The following is a 21,396-nucleotide window of genomic DNA, read 5'->3' on the forward strand; positions in this document are numbered from 1 at the left end:
CAATTTAAAATACATTTTTTTTTCTAAGGGCAACTTTTGGTGTATTTCTGAAAATTCAATTTCTGGTTATAGAAAAGGCGTTTTGATGCTGCAATATGATTTTTTATCCAAAAAAAATTCAAAATTCTAATATCAATGATCTTCCTATAACTTACCACTTCAAGATATTTGGGATTGAATTATATAAATATCATAAAACTTAAGAAAATACGCCCGTTTCTTGCATTATTCCAGATGCTCCATCAACAATGTTACGTTAATCTCTTCCCACATTAATATCCTATCTACTTTTTCTTTGACATTTAGACGGTTGGATGAACTGTTCGAAAGATACAGGATGATTGTTGGAATATTGTTGAGAATTAATATAAGTATTACCACAGAAAAACAGACGTAACACTGGATAAATTTCCGTCGCCCACGAATTTAACGATCAGTTTAGAATACAACAGTTGTCAAGTTCACAACCAGAGGCGAAACAGAGAATGTGCCCCGAGCGAGCCGAGCGCTTGATCAACTATTGTTTTCATTGCCTCCGTATTTGTCTTGGTTTGTTTGACGGATCATTTTGGAGGTATTGGTGGCGGCTAATAATATTGTTACATATTGTTATTGTTACTTCTCAACAATTCGTTTATTTGTGTGAGTGTCAAAGGTAAAGTTGATGGGATATTATTGCGCATTTTATTCACCACTTGACTCCGCAGTTAGTTTTTATGCGTGAGGGAAGGAAAATAAAAGTGCGATTCTGCATCCAATCTTGTTGATGTCTTCAGCGCACTCATTCATTATAAATCGTAGAATAAGTGCGCTGAAGATACCAACAAGATTTGATGCAGGATCGCACTTTTATTTACATTCTCGCACTTACGAAAACTGACTGCGCAGTCCAGTGGTGAACGAAATACCCAATAATGTGGAAAGAGATTAGCGTAACATTGTTGATGGAGCATCTGGAATAATGCAAGAAACGGGCGTATTTTCTTAAGTTTTATGATATTAATATAAATCAATCCCAAATATTTTGAAGCGGTTACTTATAGGAAGATCATTGATATTAGAATTTTGAATTGTTTTTGGATAAAGAATCATATTGCAGCATCAAAACGCCTTTTCTATAAAATTGAAAAAGGACGCAATAATATCTCGGATGTGATTCAACGGATATTCTGCGTCATTGATAGAATTGATGCCCATTTCAAATAATTTATCTATTCGAAGTGGACATTAATACTATTGGTGACGATCAGTTTGCCTTTTGCTAACCAGAATGATCCGTTGCCACTCTTACTATTAGCTAACTAGACACATCGTTCTCATATACGACGTAGGGAATATTACTCTGAGGAAAATGACTAGTAGATTCAATGAGTAGAAATAAGTGTTGACAATCTTATTTGAATATGTTTTTTTCATTGCCATAATAAGAAATACCTCTTATGTAACAACGGTATAAATAATCTAATTCCAGCTTCATTTTCGCAAAATGTACCAGTAGAAAGTAGGCTTTGTGAAGCATTGCATTTGCCACCGAAAAGTGAATCTTGTAGGAGACTGTAATAGAAGCCTAAGGTAACATTACCCTTTAATATTCACTATAAAAATGCTAGTTTAGAGAAATTGAACAGACAAGGAAAGTGACGTTTTTCTTTAATGATATATGAACGTAATGACCAATAAATGCTTTTAACAACAAAAATGAAATTAACTTGAACTACCACTAAACAGGCTTATTTTGTCAATACTTGACGACAATTGACATTTAAGACCCTAATCTTACGTAAAAGACAGGAGTAATCAGAATAGCACTTAAATGATAAATTATTCAAAACCATTTCGACTAGACAGTTTTAGTTATGACACTACTACACAACTATTTCAAACAAATTCTTATGGAGCTGCTGATTTTCACAATGCTTCTTTTTCTCAGAAGCAAGGGAATAAGGGTATTTTTCAAAAAACTACCACGTCACAATACGAATAAAAAACAGTGTTCATGTGGGCACCATAGTCTAGTCCGTCTGAGTATAGGTCCTGGTAGAGGGGAAACTTGGCAAAAGCCAGACCGAGGGTTCAGCCTTGACAAGTTAAGCTGTCAGACAGCTCCAACTGAATACCATATAAAAAAATGTATCTAGGCAGTCTGTACACCGGTCTCTTCAATTCCTGTGAAGAAACAGGGAATTACGACATCAGATGTTATTATAGATTCTTATATATTGAGCGACCAAATTTATCTGACTAAAGATTATGGTCCATATATATATGATTTTTTTGCGTTAAAAAAGACCATAATGAAGAGGTTATTGTTTGAGTCCGTAAATAAAAAAAATGATTGAATTTTCGATTGGCTTTCTCAATATTCTTGACAGGAGATTGATTTGATTAAAGGTGATTCATAGAATTGTTGAGAGAAATTTTGTTGATATTTAACCTTCCAGTCGTCGCGCGGTGTGCCACCGCCAGAACCACCACGCTGATGTTGTGAACGCAAAGCGAGGTTTTTCCAGCAGTGTTGTACAAAATACAAAAGCGCGACGACTGAAGTGTTAAAGAATTCCTAAATTTTTTAACTTAATTCCATTGTCCGTATTCATTCAGCTATCTAACTTTTCTGAAACGCCATGGAACCCACAATTATTGGCACAAGTGCCATAAACCCTGCCGAGTGGAACACCATCCATCTCCATCAAACCCACATTCTTTCGTCGCAAACTAGCAAACAACGTGGACGGATGACTTTTGAACTGCGAGTAAATTCGATTGAATGACGCGGAAACGGTCAAACTCAGCTCCATTCGGATAAGTTACACTCACTCCCACGGGGGAAAAGGATCTTATCGTTTAGTTTTCCGCAGTTTTATTTAATTTCGAGTCCTTCGGGGGTCGATTGGTTGGAAGCGGTCGGGTTGTGTCTAACCAACGATGACCACACCAGCACCACCGCATTCGTTACAGAGGTCCGTCGTTAGTTGTGTGCTAAACTGGTCGTAAATATGTGGCCAAGAGGTAATTTCACTCCCACTGCTCCATTTCGGACGTCTGCGAAAGGAGTCCTCCTGTTGCGATGTTTGGCTTTCTCTGGAGTATTACGGAACGTTGTCAGTACGATTCATGACCACCACCGGTGTGGAAGCAGAGGTCGTGCTGACTACGACGACGACGACGAAGACGGATGTAGCAAACGTCAGCGAAAGGATACCCAATTGGAAGGAAGTGCAAAGAGAAAAGGCTTAACTCAATGTTTATTCGAGCAATGGAAAGATTGATTGCGCTAGGCGTCGTCATTATCGTCGCTCACTAGAATGGACGTGGAAGTTAGACATGGATGCAGCTTCAGTTCAGTGACGACGGAATGGAGTTGGTTGGACATGCGAAGCTGAGAAGATGCCTACGGTAGCGATACTTGTGCGGTTATTCTAGTGAAGGCCAAGGTAGATCTCTGTGTCACGATGGTTTGTGATAGAGATCTACTAATTCGGCCTGCACAGTGCACATTGAACCTTCATGCTGTGCGTACACAAATTCTTTCTGCTCGCGGAAGTTTTTTTTAAACTACCTACAGCAATAAAACAGTACACTGAAATGAATTTTATTGTAGAAACAACTGAATCCATGGTAAAATTAAGAACTGCACCAACGATTTTCAACCGACTACATTAATCTGTTAACTCTACCATAACATAGTCAACAAGAAAATATATTCTGTTTATTTAACCAGAGTTGTAGTATTTATGACTAGAAACATTCTAGATTTGACAAGTTTGGCATTGTACTTTTCACCATACTGTGTTGTACGGTGGGTGTCACGGATTGAAATACAATGCTTTGTAGTCGCGGCTACTATGGACATAGTCACATTTACTACACGACTCAGTGATTTTTACCAGATTATAGTAAACTTAACAGATTTTTGTAGTCGGTTGAAAATCGTTGGTGCAGTTCTTAATTCTACCATGGATTCGGTAGATTATACAACAAAATTTGTTTGCGTGTAATGTCTCGGTGCTAAAAAAAACAGTACTTTTCAGCGCTACATAAATAGGGTCAGTGTTCCCTTAGTGGACAGTCCCCTATAGTCGCACTAGTGGCTTTTTACGGCCGTTTTGCTATGAATCTTTTCAAAATATTTTTTGACATGAAGGTCAGGAGCTATTTATCTAAGTACCATTGATACACAGCTTGATTTTGTTCAAAAAATGATCAAAATATTTAGTTTTGCTTAAAATTTGAGCTCCCTTGCGGCTATAGTTAACCTATTGTTCCTATAATAGCACTACTGAGAGAAACTATTTTATATTATACGAAATAATTAATGAATTAAGTACTTTTTTTACATCAAACGAAAGCTTTTGATCCACACTTTGAAGGAAAAATATAAAAGCTTTGTAAAAATACGGTTTTGATTAGTATTTTGCCGATGCCGTGATGCTAGTGCTACTATAGGAACAGAAATTAGAAATAGTGCTACTATAGGCACATGTATTCCTATAGTGGCACAAGCGATAATAAATGCAAACATATGAATTTTCTCAGTTTTCATATTTTTCCCACAAAACCAAGATAAAAAGCTTTCAGATGATGTAAAAATAATGACGCTAGCATTATTTTTCGATTTTATACGAATATTTGTTCTTAGCTATGCGGCTATTGGTACATCGACCCTAGTACTTTTCAGTGCTATAAAAACTAACAGTTTACGCAACGTGCTGAATGGAGATTTTTACAGCACGAGTGGTACGTTGGCCATTCTCATTGCGCCGTGCCGGGTCAGGGCAGGGATCCGTCCGGGCCCGACTGGGTTATGTATTCAATTACACTTAGCGAACTGCACTATCGAAATTGATCCGTTTTGCGTTATGAAAGATGGAACAATTATTGTATCATTTTTGTATCACCTCACATCAAGGCGTTGATAGTCGCAGGGTGTACGCAAGAACCTATCGATCGCAAGGATCTCGGTTGAATTCCAGGTCATCGCGAAATTATTTTTTGTTATAAAATATAGGTTTCATGAGGTAAATTTATGAATTTCAACCCGATTTATTGTGGCGAATTTTCATAAGGGGTTCCTATGTTTATCAATAGTCCATTTGGTTGTGAATTCTCTGTGCATTACCAATATGTAGGGAGGTGACAGATTTGTTTTTATTTATGTTATCAACGTTCGTGAGAAAGGTGAAACGCTCCCTAGAATGATTTTTGCTTTTTTGTGATAATCGTTTATTTACTTAACTACTGAGACAGAACCTGCTGTGTGTATAGCATTCCATGGTTCCAGAAGCACTAGTGCGCAAGTTTGATTGAATCCAGCCAGATCCAGGTTTTTTCAGTTCCATTTGCGATCACAAACAACTGTGCAAAATTCGTACGCAATCGGTTTCATCTATGATGTAGGCATGGCGTTTGAAAATTGTATGCAAACATTTTGGATCATTTTTAGGAATCAAGTTACTTGCGGTATGCGACCAACGGATCATATTAGGATATTACACAATGAGCAATTCTCGCTGAAACCGCCGCCATCGGCACCCATCGTTAGAATTCCAATTTTATTTCACTGATCGCTAGTTTTCGATAAAACTTAAGGGTGGTCCTTTCTGTTTTCTCAAATTGGTGGACCCCTCGTACGCCAGCTAGCTGAACAGTTTGCGAAAAAGCCAATTTTTTTATAAATCTTGGGTATTTCTTTTCGGGATATGTCTCATATTTCGCTTGAAACACATAGCAAACTTAGTGGCATCGTATAGAGAAAAGATATTGCATTCATTTAAACTTGAAAAAATTTTGACGGCCATTTTGAATTTGGCCACCATTTTGAATTTTGTTAGAAAAATCGATTTTTCACCATTAGCGCACCGCTAGTTTTGAATTCTGAGATCACCATCAGAAAGCTGAGGAAAAATTGCGTAAGATAGGCTACAGAAACTAGGTGAGCAATGGTATTTACCCTATCAAATGAACGATTTTCTAAATCATGTCATACGATTTTGATGTATGTGGCGAGTGCAATCAATACAAACATCATTTTTTGTACAACAAAGAAACGAGTTTTCAACCTTTGGTGTTTTATTCGAGTCGAGTAAAGAATAAAAATATTATTTTTAGTGAAAAAATCTGGCGGCCATCTTAGATTTGGCGCCATCTTGATTTTAGGTAGTAGAATTAATTTTTCACCTTGATAGCACTCAGCATGTCGAATTTAGAGGCTACCAATAAAAAACAGCAGTGTCGATAGACTCACACTCAAAATCTCAATCAATACGCTCTCCCGTGAGAGCAAACTCATCAGAGATCTGCTTCGCAAATCTCACGCTTGAGATTTTGATGCAAAATCAACTCAATCAACTCAAACCGTAAAAAGTGATTCAGTCGCAAAACCCGGCAAAAACTCGTGAAGCCCGAATGTTGTTGTTTACGTTAGAAAGGGTTAACATAATTTTACCAGACTAACAAGAAATGATTGCCGTGTGTGAGTAAACTGTGGAAATACGAGACAATGAGTTAAAAAGGTGAGCCAACTCATCCATGATTTTTTGACTGCTGAGTTGTCAATCATCAACTCACGCATGAAAAATCTCAAGCGTGAGTTGTGAGAAATTGAGTTTTTCACAACACTGAAAAAAAGGATACGTATACTCTTCTTCTTATTATTCTTCATTTTACTGACGTTACGTCCCTACTGGAACCGAGCCTGATCTCAGCTTTATTAGTTATAAATCCAGGTTATTAAACAGGAATTTTCTTTTCTAATGCGATTTCTGACAACAGAATAATTCTTCGACATATCTTTGAATTCAGTAATAATGAATGAATAAATTCAATAAATGAAGACCGTCAAAAAACATTAATTGTATTAAACAATCATTTTTTTACCCTATGCATTGTTGTTCATTGTATGAAGTTTATAGATTGCGTGTCGGGACATTAGTAAGCCTTGTGGTAATATCTGTAGTTCTAACGAAAAACATTGACAAAAGTGCATTAATTTATAATGAAAGTCTTAAATTTTGAAGCAAAAAACATTCTTGATTTTCTAAGCCATAAAGTAACGTTTTTAGTACCGCCCAACATGCATGTGAAAAATAGCGAAATTGAATGATGAGAAGCAGTTTTTGTTCTAATGTGGACGTTATACCGAAACGCAGGTGTATAATTTCGAGGTTAGAAAAACTGGCGGCCATCTTGGCTTTCGACGCCATCTTGGTTTTTAGCAGGTGCATGATTTTTTACCATCTCAGTGCTCATCATGTTGAATTATAAGGCCTCCGTTAAAAAAAAAACAATCAGATTCTATCTTTCTTATCTTACCTCAGCTGTTCAACTGATTGTTCATTTGTATCAATGGTTTTAGACCATATAAATGAAAGAAATAATGCTATTTAACAACTCTAAGATATGCAGAAGAAACATTCAGGTAGCAAATAAGCGTTAAACAAATCCTATTTGATAATTTGTTTTTAAAACTAGTTAAGCTGAAGGGCTGGCTCTGTTCCAGTAGGGACGCAACGTGAGAGAAAAGAAGCACAAGAAGAAGAATAAGTGCAACGGTAGCATTGCAATTCAACATGTTGATTGCTAACAAGGTGAAAACTCATTCTACTACTTAAAACCAAGATGGCGTCGAAATCCAAGATGGCCGCCAGATTTTTTCACTCAAATTAATACTCCTATTCTTCATCTGTCTCAATTAATACACCAACGATTAAAAACTTGTTTCTTTGTTGTACAAAAAATTATGTTTACATTGATTGCACTCGCCGTATACTTCAAAATAGTAGAACATGATTTGGAAAATCGTTCATATCATAGGGTAAATACCTTTGCTCACCTAGTTTTTGTCGCCTATCTTACGCAATTTTTCCTCAGCTTTCTGAAGGTGATCTCAGAATTCAAAACTAGCGGTGCGCTAATGGTGAAAAATCGATTTTTCTAACAAAATTCAAGATGGCGGCCAAATTCAAAATGGCCGCCAAAATTTTTTCAAGTTTAAATGAAAGCTATATCCTTTCTCTATACGATGCCACTAAGTTTGCTATGTGTTCCAAGCGAAATATGAGACATATCCCGTGAAGAAATACCCAAGATTTATCAAAAATTGGGCTTTTTCGCAAACTGTTCAGCTAGCTGGTGTACGAGGGGTCCACCAATTTGAGAAAACAGAAAGGACCACCCTTAAGCTTTATTGAAAACTAGCGATCAGTGACATAAAATTGGAATTCTAACGATGGGTGCCGATGGCGGCCTGGTTTCAGCGAGAATTGCTCAATACTCCCATAATTCCGTAAAGAAATGTCTGAGTGTTAAAGTTCAATTGACGCAGGTAAGGAAATACCTGGCTTGCAATCTGATAGATAGATCAATCAGCTGTCTGCGAAAAGAGACTTCTCGCATCTATACATCGATCAAGAAGCACAGCACTTATTCACAATGGCCTCGCGTCATCATGGCACTGCACTTATTTACAATCCTTACATGTGTTCCTCCATGTGTTTATTATGGAGATCCTTTAGGTATTCCTTCAAGAAGTTTTTGGGGATTCCTACAGAAGTTACCTTAGCGATTATTCCTTAGGTTCCTCGTGGGATTCCTCCAGGAATTCTTAGAGAAATTTTTGCAAGGGTTCAAAAGAAATTCTTCTACAGATTTCTCAATGAATAACTTCAGAGATTCCTTCAAGATTTCCTCCAGGAATTCATCCAGAACTTTCCTCAGAATTTCCTCCAAAAGTTCCTTCAGGAATTCCTCCAGGATTTCCTTCAGAAATTCCTCCATGAGTTTCTTCAGGAATATGTCCAGAAGTTTTTTTTAGGAATTACTCCTGGCAGGGATGCATTTTGATGTTCCAGTTCAACAATTTGATTGATCGCTGCAAGTAGGCCTGCACATTATGCAGTTCAAAAATATGAACCGATGCGAGCCGAAAATTGACCCCAGTTCATTTTGACTGACTGCTATGGACCAATGCACGAGTTCATTATTTGACGTTTGAGCGGTGCCGTGTTATTTATGTGACCATGACAACGAGTGAATTTGGCACCGCTCAAACGTCAGATTAGTGAACTCGTGCATTGATCCATACAGTCAACTCTCCATAACTCAATATTGAAGGGATCATCGAGTTAGGGAGGTATCGAGTTATAGAACACAAAACCAGTGCAAATGCGATCCAAGGGACCATCGATTTAGCCATGAAAACCAACTTTTACTATGGTTCTCTAACTCGCTAACGAGAAACGGAACATCGTGTAAGGGAGAGTAAACTGTAGTAAAATTTGTCGAAGATAATTTACAGCGATCAATTCATTTATTTCCTACAAGATAGCCTCAATCACAATTGCAAACTGAACGGACCGTTCTTGAGCAGCCGCTAGCTTTTGCTCGCAAGTTCACTGTCTACTGGGTTTTCGTGCAAATTTGGCTCGGGATCCGTTCATTTTTGGCTCGCGTTCCGTTCAAAATGTATCACTAGTTCCAGGAGTTCCTCCGAGATTTCCTTCAGAAATTCCTCAAGGAGTTCCTTCAGAAATTCCTCCAGAAAATCTTTCAGGTGTTCCTTTAGAAGTTGCTACAGGAATTCCTCCAAAAGATCCTTCAGGAATTCTTTCATGAGAATATTCAGGAATTTCTGTAAGAGTTCCGTCAGAAATTCCTTTAGGAGATCCTTCAGGAATCCCTCCAGGAGTGCCTTCAGGAATTCCTTTAGAAATTCTTTCATGAATTCTTCCAGGACTGCTTTAAAACTTCTTCACAAGTTCCTCGAGAAATTCGTTCAGAAATTCCTCCAGGAGTATTTTTAGGAATTTTTCATGATTTTTTCAGGAACTCCTCCAGGAGTTCTTTCAGAAATTGCTCCAGACAATTCTTTAGAAATTCCTTCAAGAGTGTATCAGGAATTCCTTCAGAAACTCCTTCAGCAAATCTTTCAGAAATTTCTCCATGAGTTCCTTCAGAAATTGCTCCACAAAATTCTTCAGGAATTCATTGATGAGTAAAGTCAGGAATTCCTTTAAGAGTTACTTCAGGAATTCCTTCAGAAGACCATTCAGGGACACCTCCAGGTGTTCTTTCAAGAATTCCTTCAAGAAATCGTTCTGGAATTCCTACATGAGTTCCTTTTGAGAAATGCTCCAGGAGTTTCTTCAGAATTTGCTCCAGGAGTTCCTTCATGAATTCCTTCAGGAATTCCTCCAGAAGTTCCTTCAGAAATTCCTACAAGAGATCTTTTAGAAATTCTTTCAGGGATTCCTTCACGAATTCCTTCAGGAATTCATCCAAGAGTTCCTTCAGGAATTGCTCCAGAAAATCCTTCAGGAATTCCTTCATAAAAATACTCAAGAACTCCTTAAACAGTTCCTTTAGAAATTGGTTTAGGAGTCCTTCAGAAATTGCTCCAGGAGATCCTTCATGAATTTCTTCAAGAATTTCTCCAGGAGCTCCTTCAGAAATTGTCCAGAAAATCATTCAGAAATGTGAATCAGGAATTCCTCCAAGAGTTCCTTCAGAAATGTCTTCAATAAGGATTTCCTTTATGAGTATATCAGGGATTCCTCCAAGAGCTCCTTCAGAAATTCCTTTAGCAAATCTTTCAGGAATTCCTCTAGAAGTTCCTTCAGGAACTCCTCCAAGAGTTTCTTCAGAAATTTCTTCTAAAAGATACTTCAGAAATTCCTCCGGGGGTCCCTTAAACAGTTCCTCCAGAATATCCTTCAGGATTTCCTCCAGCAATTCCTTCATGAAATCTTTCAGGAGTTCCTTCAGGAACTCCTTTAGAACTTCCTTCATGGATTCCTCCAATTCCATTCATCAGAAGTTCCTCGAGAAATTCGTTTAGGAATTCCTTCAGGATTTTCTCCAGGAAATCTTCCATGAGTTCCTTCACGAATTTCTTCAGGGATTTATCCAGGATCCAGGATCCAGGATATCCTTCTGAAATTGCTCCATAAAATTCTTCAGAAATTCTTTCAGGAGTGTATCAGTAATTCCTCCAAGAGTTTCTTCAGAAATTCCTTCAGCAAATCTTTCAGAAATTTTCCAATGAGTTTCTTCAGGAATTCCTCCAGAAGTTACTTCAGGAGTTGCTCCAGAAAATGCTTCAAGAGGAATTTCTCCAAGAGTTCCTTGAGAAATGTCTTCCGGAAATCTTTCAGGAATTCCTTAAGGAATTGCTCCACGAATTCTTTCAGGAATATCTCTAGGAGTTCCTTCAGGAATTGCTTCAGGAAATTCTTCAGAAATTCATTGATGAGTAAAGTCAGGAATTCCTTTAAGAGTTACTTCAGAAATTCCTCAAGAAATTCCTCAGGAATTCGTCCAGGAGTTCCTTCAAGACTTCCTCCAGGAGTTCTTTCAGGAATTTCTCCAATACTTCTTTCGGAAATTCCTTCAGGAAATCTTTCAGGAATTCCTTCAGGAAATCTTTCAGGAATTCCTGCAAGAATTCCTTTTGAGAATTGCTCCAGGAGTTCCTTCATGAATACCTTCAGGATTATATCAGGAATTCCTCCAAGAGTTCTTCAGAAATTCCTTCGGCAAATCTTTCAGAAATTTCTCTATGAGTTTCTTCAGGAATTCCTACAGGAATTTCTTCATGAATTCCTTTAAGAATGTTTGTGGGAGTTCCTTCAGAGGTTCCTTCAAGAAATTCCTCTAAAAGTTCCTTCAAAAATTCCTACAAGAGAACCTTCCTCCAGGGGTTCCTTCACGAATTCCTTCAGGAATTCATTCAGGAGTTCCTTCAGATATTGCTCCAGAAAATCCGTCAGGAATTCCTTCATGAAATATTCAAGAATTCCTTAAAAAGTTCTTGCAGAAATTGATTTAAGAGTCCTTCAGAAATTGTCGTTCAGAAATGGGTATCAGGAATTCCTCCAGAAGTTCCTTCATAAATTTATTTAAGAATTCCTCCGAGAGTTCCTTTAGGAATGCCTCGAGGAGTTCCTTAAAAAATTGCTCCAGAAAAACCTTATGGATTTCCTTCATGAGTACATCAGGAATTTCTCCAAGAGCTTCTTTAGAAATTCCTTAAGCAAACCTTTCAGGAGTTCCTCCAGGAGTGCCTTCAGGAATTCCTCCAGGGATCCTTAAGGAATTCCTCCAGGGGTTCCTTCAAGAGTTCCTCCAGGAGATCCTTCAGGATTTCCTCCAGAAATTCCTTCATGAATTATACAGGAGTTCCTTCTGGTACTCCTTTAGAACTTAATTCATGGATTCCTCCAATTCCATTCTCCAGAAGTTCATCGAGAAATTCGTTCAGGAATTCCTCCAGGAGTTTCTTCAGGAAGTCTTCCATGAGTTTCTTCATGATTTTTTCAGGAACTCCTCCAGGAGTTGCTTCCGAAATTGCTCCAGACAATTCTTCAGAAATTCCTTCAGGAATGTATCAGCAATTCCTCCAAGAGCTTCTTCAGAATCTCCTTCAGCACATCTTTCGTAAATTTCTCCATGAGTTTCTTCAGGAATTCCTCAAGGAGTTTCTCAATGAAATCCAGGAATTCCTTCAGGAATTTCTCCATCAGTTCCTTCAGGAATTGCTCCAGAAAATCCTTCAGAAATTTATTGATGAGTGTAGTCAGGAATTCATTTAAGAGTTACTTCAGAAATTCCTCCAGAAGACCATTCAGGAATTCGTCCAGGAGTTTCTTCAGAAATTGCTCTAGAAAATCATTCAGAAATGTGTATCAGGAGTTTCTCCAAAAGATGCTTCAGAAATTTCTTCAAGAAATCTTTCGGGAATTCCTTCAGAAGTTCCTTCATGAATTTCTTTAGGAATTCCTTCGGGAGCTCCTTCAGGAAGGCCTCAAGGAGTTCCCTCAAGAGTTGCTCCAGAAAATCCCTCAGGATTTCCTTTATGAGTGTATAAGGAATTTTGCCAAGAGCTCCTTCAGGAATTCCTGCAGCAAATCTCTCAGGAATTCCTCCAGGAGCTCCTTCAGGATTTTTTCCAGCAAATTCTTCAAAAATTGCTCTAGAAAATCCTTAAGAAATTTCTTCATGAGTTTTTTCAGAAATTCCTTCAGTAGTTCCAACATAAATTCCTTCAGGAACCTCTTAACTAATGTCTTTCAAGATTGTTTCCAAAAACACTAGAGGAATCTGTAAAGAAACTCCCATAGCAATTCTAGAAGGAATCCTTCCAGCGACTCAAACAGGGATTCGTCCAGAAATTCTACAAGATATTCCTCAGGGAACTCTTCCAGGAATTCCTCCAAGTAGTTCTCCGAGTAACCATCCAGATATTTTTTTTAGCGATTCCTCTTAGGTATCCTGATGGAATCCTTGGATGAAATCCTGAAGGACTCCCTAAAAAACTTTTGCATTCTCGGAGGAAAATCTGGAAAAAATTCCGGAAGGGTCCCTCGAGGAATCTTGGAATGAAAACGTGAAGAAAAAGTAAAAAAACGGTTTACTGAAAAAAAAAAAAAAACAAGAGCAATTCCTGACGAATTCCATCCAGCATGAGTCGAAAATATTGAAAATCGTTCTCGATAGTCTTCAATTTGGATTGAATTTTGCACATGGTTTTGGTACGGTAGAATAAGTGTTTTCCATAGAAAAATTGATCGTTTTGACTCAAGAATAACTTTTGAAAATTGCCGGAATTCGGAATTTCTTTTGGAATTTTCATAGGAATTTATTTTGGAATTTCTTCCAAAATGTCCTTCCAAGTTTGCTTCGAATTATCCTTTGGAATTACTTTGGAGTTTGCTTTGGAATTTCTTTTACAGCTTCCTTAGAATTTCCCTAAGGATTTCGGAAATTCATATGAAATTTTCTTTGAAATTTTCTGAGGAATTTCCTTCTGAATTTCCTGTGCAATTTCCTTCCAATTTTATATGGAATTTCCTTCTGAATTTTGTGCAAAGTTTCTAACATAATTTATAATTGCAGTTTTCTACGGAATTTTCTTCGGCGTTTCCTTTGGATTTTTTTTCGGAAGTTCCTCTATAATTTTCGTTTCCTCTGGAATTGCCTTCTGAATTTCCTCTGGAATTTCCTTCGGAATTTCCTCTGGAATTTCCTGCGGAGTTTCCTCTGGAATCGGAAATTTCTCTGGATTTGAAAATTATTTCGGAATTTCCTTTGGAATTTTCTTCGGAATATCTACAGAATTATCTTGAAAATTTCCTTCGAAATTTGTCTTGGAATTTCCTTCGGAATTTCTTTGGAATTCCTTACGGAATTTTTTTAATCCCACTTGGGCTTTCCTTTGGAGTATCCTTCGGAATTGCCTTTGGAATTTCATTCGGAATTTTCTATGGAATTTCTTTTGCAGCTCCCTTCGGAATTTCCTTTAGGATTAAGTTCGGAATTTCATATGGAATTTCTTTTGGAATTTTCTGAGGAATTTCCTTCTGAGTTTCCTATGGAAATTCCTTCTTAACTTCATATGGAATTTCCTTCGGAATTTTGTGCAGAGTTTCTATTATAATTTATCATTGCATTGCAGTTTTCTACGGAATTTTTTTCGGCGTTTCCTTTGGAATTTTCTTCGGAAGTTCCTCTATAATTTTCGTTTCCTCTGGAATTTCCTTCGGTATTTCCTTCGGAATTTTCTCTGGAATTTCCTTCGGTATTTCCTTCGGAATTTTCTCTGGTATTTCCTTCGGAATATCCTCTGGAATTTCCTTCGGAATTTCCTCTGGAATTTCCTTCGGAATTTCCTCTGGAATTTCCTTCGGAATTTCCTCTGGAATTTCCTTCGGAATTTCCTCTGGAATTTCCTTCGGAATTTCCTCTGGAATTTCCTTCGGAATTTCCTCTGGAATTTCCTTCGGAATTTCCGCTGGAATTTCCTTCGGAATTTTCTCTCGAATTTCCTTCGGAATTTCCTTTGGAATTTCCTTCCGTATTTCCCCTAAAATTTTCTTCGAAATTATCTCTGGAATTTCCTTTGGAATTTCCTCTGGAATTTCTTTCGGGATATTCTCTGGAATTTCCTTCCGAATTTTCTCTGGAATTTCCTTCAGAATTTTTTCTAGAATTTCCTTTAGAATTTCTTCTGGAATTTCCTTCGGAATTTCCTCTAGAATTTCCTGTGAAATTTCCTCTGGTATTTCCTGAGAAATTTCGTCTGGAATTTCCTTCGGATTTTTCTCTGGAATTTCTTTCGGAATTTCCACTGGAATTTCTTTCCAGCGGAAATGGAATTTCCTTCGTAATTCCCTCTGGAATTTCCGTTGGAATTTTCTTTGGAATTTTCTTCGGTGTTTCCTCAAGAATTTCCTTCAGAATTTTCTCTGGAATTTCCTTCGGAATTTGCAAAACTGAATTGGAAAGGTCACTGAAGCTCAATGCTTGATCTCTGAGATAAGTGCATCTGAAATCACGATGTAGCAAGCGGATTCTGTATGAGACGAGGACTCCGAACTGGTTCAGCTTAGTGAAGTTTTGCATTCCGAATGAAAATCTCGCAAAACTTTTCAAAAGGACCTTTCTAACAATGAGAGGCTTTCTAGAAAACTCTTTTGTTGTTAACTAAGTTACCTTTACATTTTTCGTCGAACATTACGCAAATATTATGTATTAGTCCACACCATAATCTTTCGGTCTGTAGATATTAAGGTTGAAATTTTTACAATGACACCATAATTAAGGAAAGTGGACTCCCCCAACTCAAAAATTTACTAAGTTCCAAAAGGTCGATTTTTTCAAAAAAAAAAAATTTCCAAATAATATATATATATATCGAAAGAAATATCTTTAAGAAATATACCGGAAGAATATCGAGGAAAACACACGTTTAATTTATGATAAACCTTTATTAAAAATTCATTGAAGTGATATTTAATATGAACTGAAGCAGTTTTCCTAGAAAAATTCCAAGAAGTCAGCATGTAATTCATTTATAAATACCAAGACTGATAAAATTTCTTGATGTATTTCTAAAATTAATCATATCGGTGTTATTTAGATAAATTTTTGAAAAAATACTTGAATATTTATTTTTATGAACCTTTGGTTTGTTTATGATGGAATCTCTGCAAGAATTTTTGGTTCGATTCATAAAGTTGTGTTTTATATGCAATACCCTTGAAAAAACAAATATCGAAGAATTCCTAGAAGAGGACAGGTACCTAGAGAATTTCTTTTTAAATACTGGTATGCGAAAAAAAGTTTAGAATCCGTTGGGCTTTGTGAAGAAAATCCCTGAAAATCCTCTTCTGAAATACCGGGAAAGCGTGAGACAAATTTCTGGAAGTTTCATCGAAGATTTTTTGGAGGAGTTACAGTTAACTCTCCCTTACTCGATGTTCGGTATCTCGATATCGAGTTAGAGAACCATAGTAAAAGTTGGTTTTCATGGCTAACTCGATGGTCCCTTGGATTGCATTTGCATCGGTTTTGTGTTCTATAACTCGATACCTCCCTAACTCGATGGTCCCTTCAATATCGAGTTATGGAGAGTTGACTGTATATTACAAATGAGAATAGCCTTTTATTCATCGCGGCAAGAGTTGGATAATAACGACGGGGGCTCAAAAAAACCTAATAGAAGGTCACTTCTACTTTCGTTATTCACTTAACATGGTTGCAACCACGAACAAAAAAAACTGTTATAATATCACTAGAAAACATCACCGATCGCCATGAGACACGTCGACTAAGGTGAAGAAAGTGACAGTTGGATTTGTGTAGCGCCCTGAGCATACGAATTGTTGCATAATAGTCACGATTTCATGACTTTTAGTCATGATATCATGAAACAAAAAAAAAAAATAACTAATGACTTTTTGTTCATGAATCGAGCAACAGTTTTTTTTCGTGTAAGGAATAAAAAGTAATCAATACTCACACAACCAATTCATCCGCTCGGCAAAGTCGATCTTGCGCTTCAGCTCCCGGATCAGCGCCCTCAGCTCCACGTCGTTGATCGCCTCGATATTGTCGCACATCTGCTGAAACTGCTTGGCGCTGGCAAAGTTGTTCGCCAGCTCCGAGATTCTCTTCCGCAGCTTGTTTCGCTCGACAGCATCCACCCCGAAACCTCCGCCGCAACGGCCATCGTCATCATCGTCGTCGTCTTCCTCCTCGTCCGGTTCCGTGCTATCGCCATCGCCACATCCCGAAGCCATTCCGGGCCTTGGTGCCGTGATGGAGGAAGACGTTGGGGCATCCAGGGAGGGACGTTTCTGATCCTGCGGTTCCGCTTCCTCGACATTGACTACGGTTGGCTGATTGGGAGAGGTTGTAGTTGTCGTGGTTGTCGTCGTTGCGTCCTCGTCTTCGTCTTTGGTTGTGCTATCCGGGGTGGGTCGCGCGATTGATCGCTGCGGCGTCGTCGAACAGCTTCCGGCACCAGGACTGGGGCTGTCGATTGGTTTGGCATCACTTTGATTGTCGTCGATTGTGGTGGCACTGGTTTGCGCTTCGTCCTCGTCGTTCAACGCAGACGTAGACGTTGGTTTGTCGGTGGCTTGTGCGGGTTCAACAACTACTGAGTTTGGATCTCCGGGTTCGCGATCCTGGTTCATAGTACGATCGGCCTGCGATGTATTGAATGATTGTTCCGGGTGGAGTTGCTTTGGCTGTTTGTCGTCGTTGGCGGTGGCCGTGGCACACTGGCTATCACACTGTTCTCGAGGTCCGGCCTCGGTCGAACTCGATGAAGACGCTATTGATGATCGCGATGAAGATGATGGCAGAAAGGGAAACACCTTGTCTTTGGTGGCCACGTTACGTGGTTTCTTGGTCTTTTTGCACTTGGGGCTAACTTTGCGTGTTTCGGCGTAACTGCGGTAGAATGAGATGAGAAAGTCCTCTAATTGCACTAATTTGGCATGGTCGACGTCGTCACATGGACTCGGTTGGGTGGATTGTTGTATTCGTTGCAGACGTTGCTGCCTTTTGGTGGCTTCCACTTTCTGCGACGCTTCCGCCGCTCGTTCGACTTCCTGCTGCAGCTGGGAGCGCCCGTGAAGTTCCGACTGGACCGGTCGTAGCTGACTGTCCACCGAGGCCTGGACCACATTCAACGGAAGCTCATCGAAGCTCAGTACGATCCGCTTGTGGAGATCTTTCAGCTCGGCCAGCTCCCAGCGCTGTTCGTGGTTTCGTAACCGTTCCGCTAGATATCCCAGTTCGGCCAACAGCTTCACATCTACTCCGCGGTGGCCGTCTGGTGCCTTGTGGTACATTCGAGCTGTTCCGTGGGTGCCTCGAGGCGAAGAAGGTCAATGCGTGGCCCGGCGGGCTGCGGGCAGTGCAAGAAGCGGATCCGGTCCAGGACGGCTGTGGGTAGAAGAGACGAACGCCGGTGAGACTTACGGAAGCTACTGGATTTCTGGACGATTGTCATTCAACGATGGGCGATTCGGTGGATCTGGAAGAAAGATAGAAAATTGATAGGTTTGATTAGTTATGTTGTGACACTATTGATGCATCTAGTAGGCTGGTAAGTTTTTTTTTTGCTTTGATTATTATAATATTGCATTCAAAAAGATATAAACATTTGTATGAAAATTCAAACCTCAAACATTGAGCACTGTTTTCTCAGTGCCTACTAATTCCATATGGGACAGTTATGCCTTTATGGGCAGTATAAAACGAAGCAAAACTTTGAATTTTCAATTGCACAAGTTTGTAGCATCTGACAACCGTTTGCGTTTAAAATCGATCAAATTGATTGTTTGCTGGTGATGACCAATCCATAACATTTTTAATGCGGAGCGCTGTTTGGTTCTCAAGACTTGTGCTCTTGAAAATTCGAATTGTGACTTCGTTCTTAAATCATCTTAGAGTCACATCTTAAGGAGTTCATTGTAATCGTTAATCATCAAACCTATTCATTTGAAGAAGTATATCTCAAGTTCCACTTCCCATATCCTTTTGAAAATGTATCGGAATCTTTTTGAAAATGCAATGCAAAAACCCAATTTACAGCGGAAAATTCGGTCCATTTAAGGCGATTCGTTTTGGCAGCAATGACGACTTTGCAGCGTGCAATTTCAATTTGATAAAGCTCATTCTTGATAGTTTATATTGACTTGAAATAAATGTCAGTGCAAAACCAACTGATTTTCTTTGAGTCGAAATCGTGAGATGTGTTAGCAACAATCATCAACGGCGCGTACAAATTTCAAGGACGGCCTACTTCGCCTTAAACTCCTTGAAAGCTTTCATTACCTACAATGATTAGAACGTTACAAAATACAAACTAGCCAGAGCGTTAATAATTAATCATAAATTTAATCATGATTAATGATCAATGATTATGATTAATCAAAAATGTTAATCATTAATCACAAAAAATCAAGAGTTAATCATTAATCACTAATCATAATCATTGCATTTTAATGTTTTAATCATTAATCATCAATCATAATCATAAAGATCGCCAATTTTATTCAGTAATCATAATATTAATCATAAATCGAACATTTAATCAATCATCAATCAATCATTGAACAAATTCGACAAATGTTTCAACATTGCTTTCTTATGTATAAATAAATTTTGCATTTCTTATATCATGTGACAAGAACGCTGATAGCTTATGCCCACGGAAATTCAAAATTCAAACCATGTATAGCATGGCTTTGCTGTATATCCGCGGACGTTACCATAAGACTAAAAAAGACCCTTAAATATTTCCTTCGAGTAAGACGGTGCATTTTCTCAGTTGTATTTGATCCGAATCCGAAGACCCAGTTGGACGCTTGTGAGTGGTACCATGCTTCATGAAGGATTGCTGCTTATAGGCGCTGATCATCAAATTTCGACCGAGCACAAGTTTTCTAGCCGTTCATAAGATGTTTGTGTACGTTCACGTTTGATATTTGCAATCCTACATCGCCTGAAGATATCTACTAAATAAAAGAGAAAATTGCTTTTTCAGTTTTGATTTTGCACCATTTTTACTTGGGCCTTAAAGCTTCTCAATTTGAATTATCCTCTTCAATAATGAGTAAAGTAGGGAAAGTGTACCAGTTATTGACATAGTGGTTCCCTATTTGGCCATATGCAAAATTCGGATAACTTTCACATTTTTAATCTTTTTGAATGTTTTAACATCAAGATATATCGTTAATCTTACTGCTAAAACACCAAAAAACTTTTAAAAATGTTGAGACATTCAAATTATCACGCATGGCGAAATAGGGAACCACTATGGCCATAACTGGTACACCTACCCTAATTCATTTTCATGTTAATGGCTTTCGTTGCATACGTGCATACGTAGCGCTAAAAATAAAAAAATTAAACCCTCCCCTCTCCGTGATGCTTTTTGTATGATCAACATTTTTATCAATAATCATTATTAATGATTAATCATTCAAAGGCTAATGATTAAATGCCCGAAAGTATGCACTAAACGCCTTGAAGTATGTAACAAACGGATTATTTCATTTTTTCCCTTGGTTAGCAATAAATCTAAAATAAAAATCTTTTGAAGCAAATTTTTAATTTAAAACCATTTTACTGAAATCTAGATTCAGATCAAGGAAGGGCGAAAATTCCTTTACAACATTGTTAGAAAAAAAATGTTTCCAGTTTCTCATAAAAATCTCGTTAGGAAATTCCAACCCAATGTTCAAACTGATTTTACTCAACATTTCTCCAAGAATGGGGTTGTTCTGGGAGGAAGGCACCGATACTACACACGAAATATAGAACAACGTTTGTTTGAACTGCAAGATAATTCCAGCTTTCCAACAACAATCAAGGCAGGCTTGGAGAAAACCGCTAGTTTTCTTTTGTTGTGTAATTTCGATCTTTCCTGACAAACATGGAAAAAGGACCACAGTTTTCTATGCACTAAATATTAATTTTCATTGGAAAAAGGAAAACGATGCGTTTTTCAATGCTTCATATTCAATCAGTTGAAAGGTGCTCACGTGACATTACTTGCATTATGTGCATGAATTGATTTTCATTCAATGTTTGTCACTTTTGATGAAATACGAAATTGTGTTTCAATCAGTTACGCGCTTTTTCCATGTTAGTCCAATGTTTGAGATCTGGGCTCACAGTGACAGTTCGTGACAGCGGAATCCCGGCTCACTATGACGTACAGAAATTTTGTATTGGTTTCTCCCCCCTAGGGGTTGTTTAGTGATGAAATATTTGCAGTGTTTTGTAGCTTTTTCATAAGATCACATTTTTATTATTATTTCACAATTTATTGCGCTTAAATATCTTTAGATTGATATAAGTAATTATTAAATCTTGTCGAAGTTAAATTTAGGAAGGGGGGTGGTTGATTCAAAAGAGATTTTCATACGTGCTATTGAAATAGTTCCAGGGCACGGACAATTATAAAACTTTGGTTTCTGGTTTAAACTTTAACGTAGATTCATAAAATATAAACAACTGGATACCCCTAACAATTCTTCCGAAAAATAATATAAAAATGATATCTTATACTTCAATAATTCTCTTGAGAGTTAAATCTAT

At 38.0% G+C, this 21,396-nt stretch overlaps 1 protein-coding gene across 6 annotated transcripts in view; it reads right to left on the reverse strand.

Annotated features, from left to right (window-relative positions):
- The window catches only part of LOC5572215 (high affinity cGMP-specific 3',5'-cyclic phosphodiesterase 9A), a 781,628-nt gene that overhangs the window by 116,116 nt on the left and 644,116 nt on the right, over positions 1-21,396 (reverse strand). For all 6 annotated transcript variants that reach the window (XM_021853022.1, XM_021853027.1, XM_021853024.1 and 3 more), the window contains one exon: positions 16,796-18,322. In XM_021853022.1, the coding sequence (XP_021708714.1) occupies positions 16,796-18,137 (1,342 nt within the window). In that variant the 5' untranslated portion in view covers positions 18,138-18,322. The remainder of the gene's footprint in view (positions 1-16,795; positions 18,323-21,396) is intronic.

This window comes from Aedes aegypti, chromosome 3 (genome assembly GCF_002204515.2).
Source record: "Aedes aegypti strain LVP_AGWG chromosome 3, AaegL5.0 Primary Assembly, whole genome shotgun sequence".
NCBI classification, from domain to species: domain Eukaryota; kingdom Metazoa; phylum Arthropoda; class Insecta; order Diptera; family Culicidae; genus Aedes; species Aedes aegypti.